The sequence below is a fragment of the Cupressus sempervirens genome, chromosome 2 (assembly GCF_028749045.1).
Source record: "Cupressus sempervirens isolate cs-2001-9-10 chromosome 2, ASM2874904v1, whole genome shotgun sequence".
In the NCBI taxonomy this organism is placed as follows: Eukaryota; Viridiplantae; Streptophyta; class Pinopsida; order Cupressales; family Cupressaceae; genus Cupressus; species Cupressus sempervirens.
This window is the reverse complement of record NC_143119.1, coordinates 402,916,154-402,922,461: the sequence shown is the minus strand read 5'-3', so window position 1 is coordinate 402,922,461 and position 6,308 is coordinate 402,916,154. Positions and strand designations below refer to the sequence as shown.

The 6,308-nt window shown below is 34.7% G+C and overlaps 1 protein-coding gene across 1 annotated transcript; it reads left to right on the top strand.

Annotated features, from left to right (window-relative positions):
- The first annotated feature begins 2,301 nt into the window (after positions 1-2,301).
- On the top strand, positions 2,302-5,601 carry LOC149572833 (small ribosomal subunit protein eS1). Its single transcript, XM_089813907.1, has 7 exons — positions 2,302-2,380; positions 2,476-2,523; positions 3,318-3,423; positions 4,324-4,461; positions 4,558-4,743; positions 4,848-5,048; positions 5,137-5,601. Exons 1-7 carry the CDS (start codon positions 2,370-2,372, stop codon positions 5,227-5,229), a joined length of 783 nt encoding a protein of 260 aa, XP_089670033.1. The 5' UTR covers positions 2,302-2,369; the 3' UTR covers positions 5,230-5,601.
- Positions 5,602-6,308: the final 707 nt, after the last annotated feature.

Below are 6,308 nucleotides of genomic sequence, written 5' to 3'. Positions count from 1 at the left end.
AAAAATTAGTCTCTGCTTATAGATAATAGAGATTAATAATAAAACAACCTCTTTGTTTTGTAGACTTTGGGTCTCGGATTGATGAAAAAGTTGCAGATTTGGATACCCTTTTTAGTTTTCTTCAAAATTGTGAAATCAAAATTAGTGTCACACATAGTCAATTAGGGTCGTAGTTCGTCCCTAATCATCTAGTTTGCCCATGACATATCTCTAAATGGTTTTTGGGTTTTGTCTACCTTGTAGGTTCTAGCCTAGATCTTAGATTACAACAACTTTTGACATCATTCAACAATATATTTTCAGGTTTGTATTCCACAAGATATATCATCTTCATCTCTTTCATTTTTACATGCTTTATCATTCCATCATATCCTTTTACATTTCAACATCACTTTTTTTTTAAAATCTCATTGCTTAAACCCTCTTAAGGTGGAGGTGAGAGGGAAATAAATCCAAGTTACTCATTCCTCTTTGTATTAGTACTCCCTCTTGTATCGATCTAATATAATAAAAAGGGGTGGATCTTGGTCTTCCCTCTTTGTTTATGTATGGTTGGTCTGCTTCCATTTTCCTACCGCACATCTCTAAACATAGAAAGATGGGGAAATAAATATTTTTGAATCCTCACTACCTAAACAAAAAGAATTTAAAATAGGAAGCTTTCTCCCTAAAATTTTATTCACATTGTCCAACTTTGTCCACAACAACAGAAAGCCCTTGTCCATTGACTCGTACACCCACTCGCTTCCCCATTCACACACAAATACATTGAAAACAAAAGGAAAAAATGTTGTTTCAGTGAAGAAATGTTTTTTTTCCATCTCCCTAAATAAGACTTCAACCTCAGGCAAGAGTCTACAATGCATCAATAAACTGTGAGCCTCTCATCGAAGAGGTCTTGGGTTTGAATCTACTCAAGATTAACAAATACTAACAATTAATCTTAACAACAATAATAAATGAATAATACATAATCTAGGCTTTGACTGATTACTCGTCCCAAAAAAAAAAAGAACTTCAACCTTGGCTAAATTTGTCTTGTCGAGAATAATCATAGGTTCCATCATATAGCATTTGAGGGGATTCTAGGCTCCCATAAATTATATCCCCATCGTTCAGATTAAATAATCAACTACTGTGTGTTTGAATCTGGTAGTTTTTTGCTAGGTCACTGACTTTAAGATTATGCAGTGTATACATAGGCAAAAATGGGGTTAATATTCTATAAAATCATGAAATCACCATAGAAGTAGTTTTAATAATAATAATAATAATAATAATAATAATAATAAAAACTAGGTAAGAGCATATCTCCATTCTATATGCTAGACATTAAATGGTTTTATTCAAGTAGGAAACTGTTAGCATAATGGAAGCTCTTTTTAGTGAACCTTTGATTAGAACATTCAAATGAATGACTATATGAACATGAGTACCTTCCTCTTAATGTAATTTTATAACCATAATTAAAAAATTAAATTATGCTAATGAGTGACTAATATTTATGGATTTGATTGTGTTATTTTTATTTTGTATCGATTGTTCAATCCCACCACCATTTAAATGATAGGGAGTTGAAGGTAATGAATTGTAAAATAAATTCTTACACATATAAATTTAGAAATATCATGCACTAACTATGATATATAGTGATTAGAATGTGCTATAGATGAATGTTAGCTCTCTTTCACCATTTTTTTAATGATTTTATTCTAAAAGAAATTATAACAAAAATATATAATATCTATTAAATCAAAAGTCTTATTGAACTAATAAGTGTGTGTTGTAACAAACTCCTAAAATAAGGTAATGGAGTTCACATATAATTCAGGTTGGTGCATGCTCATGTATGTTATGGATACATATCATACGTGTAATCCAATTTATGTATTTCTTTAGTTGGTAACATTTTTTCCCTTAGCTGAAATCTTTAATTGATTAATTAAAAAAATAAATAATAGAAAATATTATTAAATGTATATATCTATGGCAAAACCATTGCACCTCTTCACATAAAAAAGATAATCATTATATAGCCATTTTAAAAAAGAACAGGGGTAAAAATTGAATGGGAATCCACATTGGTATACACAAGGTCACCATGAAATAGGGGTATGAGCCCTCTTCGGAAGGGAAGAATAGATTTTGCGGGTGAGTGAAAACTTGATCCACATCGACCGTCTTAACCATATGTTTGAACTCACTTGTAACCAGGGTTAGACAAGAGTTAGGGTTTAGCTGTGCAAGGCGGGGTTTTACACCATAGTCTGATAAAGCCACGATTTAGATTTCACTTCATCTGGATATCTTGGTTACCTGGGAGCGGGGCAGCGGGAGCGGGTTGGCTTGGAGGCTGCTGAGCGAAAAAAATGGCCGTAGGGTAAGATTTTTGTTCCATTTTTTTTAGCTCCTCGCTTTCATTGAATCACACTCGTATGTGAAAATAACTGTGTTTTTATTTGGCGAATTATGCAGTAAGAACAAGCGTATATCCAAGGGAAAGAAAGGAAGCAAGAAGAAAGCGTAAGTACATTTTTTTTGTTGTTCTCTGTAAGCGTGAATTTGCATTTTATGAAGCAATTGCATTGCGTACCATCAGGACCTGCTTGCTAAATAATATTTCTCATCATGTTGAGGTATTCAGAACATTTTGTGACATTGGTGTCTGTAGTTTTCGAATCTTTATACGCCCTAACAACGTGAGATAGTAAAAGTGCAAACTATCCGTAACTATCCGGGGCATTGAGTTGTCCTGGATCTAGCTTAATTTTTTCTGTAATCATATATGTGATTTTTTAAATGCCGATTGCGACCTTTTTGTGGCTTTCGATTTTTTGGCGTTTGTTTGGGCATTCGAATATTTAGTCTTTTTGTCTTGGGATTTTCGATCTTTTGGATAAATCTGGGTAATAACTTTTGCATCACTGTTTACCACACCCTTTGTCCATCATCGTAATGATTTTAGGAAAATTATGTGACATTTATCTTTTGGTCTGTTTGCCCAAACCAGGAAGTTGCCTCGCCATGCAACATTAAACCTTGTAGTTTAGGTTTATACTCTAACAGGCTGGAACTATACTGGGCATAGCGTGATTATAAGTATTATTTGATTTTTCTAGTGATGTGAGGGGGCTGGTATCAAAAATTGCATTCGATTGACTTTGTTGACTTCTCTTATACTAACGTCCTTGTTTATTGTCTTATTGCATGTTTCTCATTAACTTCAATTTTCTTGAAGGTCTTCTGATGGATGAAGTAGACATTGATGGTCTACAGTATAGAGAGGATTTTGATGTCTTTTATTTAATATTCCGCAGTGTTGATCCCTTCACAAAGAAAGATTGGTATGATGTGAAGGCTCCTTCTACCTTTAACACAAGGACTGTTGGCAAAACCCTTGTCACACGAACACAGGGTACAAAGGTAATATAGCACATTATGATTTGATTTTGCAAATGTTGGTTAAGACAAAGGATCTTGGATAGTTTAATTGAATTAATGTATAGTGAACTGTAAATTCCTAGAATTTTCCATCTTTGTGAATTCAAACTTTGAAACAAAAGTCAGTGCTTGGTAACGAATGGATAATTATCTGGCTATACTAGAAAGTAAGTTTTTATAAAGGTCCATCACCAATCGTCTTAAGGCCCATTGCACTTAGCTAGAAGAAAAATAGAAATCAAATAAGGAAGATTGGCCACAATGTAACTTTCAAGAAATTTTTATACATGATGTAAAAAACATGCAAAATAAAAACCAGAGGCAGTGACACGATACATTATAATGGCAAAATATCTCTTGCAGTTGCTGCATATGCACAGCCCTCCATACATACATATATACAAAGATTCTTCTTTTAAGTGGCTGCTGCTGCTGCTGTTCCACATCTTTAACTGTTCTGCTACTGCATAGGACCACCTGAAGTAGGATCCTCTGCCCCCTCTATTGGATTGATACCTAAATTCTCCACCTTATCATGCTTATTGTAGAATCATACTTACATTGACGTGTTTAGTCTATTGAAGTGATACCTAAATTCTCCACCTTATCATGCTTTTTGTAGAATTGTACTTAAATTAAGGTGTTTAGTCCATTGCTAGTCACGTGCATTTTGCAAGTCTTAAGCTGTGTTAAGCTTTTAACATGATCAATTTATCATGTCTATGATAATGGTCCTAAGGCTGCCAGGTGCTGTGGTCTAAGTAGTCTCTCAGGTGTTAGATGAATATACTCTTGCTTTTTTGTCTATTTTTTTGTCAACATAATTTTTTTGGTTTTAGTTAGGATATTGTTCATCCACCAATGGTGGCTTCTTTTGTGTAGATTGCTTCTGAAGGCCTGAAGCATCGTGTGTTTGAGATTTCTCTGGCTGATCTTCAGAATGATGAGGATCAGTCATACAGAAAGATCAAGCTTCGTGCAGAGGACGTTCAGGGTAGGAATGTTCTGACCAATTTCTGGGTAAGTCATAAGTTGTTATCAATGTTCAATTGTACACGCCAGTTAAAGAGTGAAAAAAAGGCTTCCAGTATGACGCGTTTTCTTCATCCTATCTAGGGAATGGATTTCACCACTGATAAGCTTCGGTCCTTAGTCCGCAAATGGCAGACTTTGATTGAGGCTCATGTTGATGTAAAGACTACTGATAACTTTACCTTGCGAATGTTCTGCATTGGATTCACAAAGAGGAGGCCTAATCAAGTTAAGCGCACATGCTATGCACAAACAAGTCAGATTAGACAGGTTACTCTGCAAAGACCAATTACACAAACTCTCATGTTTTTGCTGATTGTTTGACACCAGTTTTCAATTTATATGCAAGTTATTTGTTTTCCTTTGTACACCAGATTCGCAGGAAGATGAGAGAAATAATGGTACGTGAAGCTACATCATGTGATCTAAAAGAGCTTGTGCAAAAGTTTATACCAGAGGTGATTGGGAAAGAAATTGAGAAGGCTACTTCGTCTATTTACCCTTTGCAAAATGTATTCATCAGAAAAGTCAAAATCTTGAAAGCTCCAAAATTTGACCTTGGAAAGCTTATGGAGGTGATTATTTTTTCCTGCTAGCTTTCATGTATGTTATTTGAGGTCTACTATTCATTTGGTGTGATCTTCATTTATGAAATTTCCATAGGTACATGGAGATTATTCTGAGGAGGTTGGTGTCAAGGTTGATAGGCCTGTAGAGGAAACACCGGCAGAACCAACAGAGCTAATTGGTGCATAGCTCTAGGTTTGCGATAATCACATTGATTTACTTGAGGAACTGTATATCTTAGCAGGAGAGTTGGTGGCATTAGTATTTGATTAGTTGAGAGTATTTATCTGTTAATTATGTCTTGTCAGTAATAAAATTCCACAAGAAATGGGTAGGATTCTACTGATAGTCCAATTAGTTGTTACTGTAGGCCTCCTCTGGCTTCTTGAGTAGGTTCAGATGGGAGATTTTTAGTGCTTTTCAAGATGGGGTCAAATTTTGTTCTCCCAGATATATGGTCTCAAGCCTAGAGTATTGATTTTGCTGTTTGAGTATCAGGGATATAAATTGTATTTAATTTATAAGGCTCGTAAACTGAATGTTAAGTTATTTCTTTACACATATTGCCCATATAGACCTTAAGCTGCAATTTTTAACATTTATCGTTGTTTTAGATATGGTTTGTTGCAATTTGCATTGCTTTGTAAGTATTCTCTCGTTCTGCATTGGGCTTTATGTCATTTTCCATGTCCTTCTCCAGTAGGGTTTCTTTTAAATGCAGTGTATATAGAATGCATGATCACGTCAATTGTTATTTTGCATTCTAAACGAAAACCTTGGCATGTCTTTTCAGCACACACATGGAGCAATTTATGTTGTTGCTGTGGTTTCCTTCAAAGAACACCTAAAAAAGAATGAACTGGTAGCACCCTTCCAAATTTCTAATTGGTACTTGAATCATGTTCATTTGATCATAGCAGTTTGGTTTTTTTAACTATAAGGTCTTAGCACCCAAAAAGAACTATATTTGAGGAGACCAAATATACTGATATCTATATAAAATATCATATATATATTTTGAAAAAAAGATGTGCACATTCAAGGTGCCCAAAGCTTGACAGTTTTGTAGCTTTGTTCGTTGTATCATTATCCGAGTAGTTTCTAGGATAAGAAAAACCACCACTTCACCTCTCTTCTTGGATCTACACTCATCTTTGCCTTCAATTCTCACTTTTTCCTCATCTTATCTAATGTCTAAAGGTGTTCTTCATGTTGAAAGTAACACTTCATGCCAAAAAGGGTTGATATTCTTGCCCCCTTTCACCAAC

Excerpts from the sequence above, each read along its gene's own strand:
- LOC149572833 (XM_089813907.1), top strand. Across the intron at positions 3,424-4,323 it reads CACGAACACAGGGTACAAAG|ATTGCTTCTGAAGGCCTGAA; the intron begins GTAATATAGCAC and ends TCTTTTGTGTAG. Across the intron at positions 4,462-4,557 it reads ATGTTCTGACCAATTTCTGG|GGAATGGATTTCACCACTGA; the intron begins GTAAGTCATAAG and ends CATCCTATCTAG.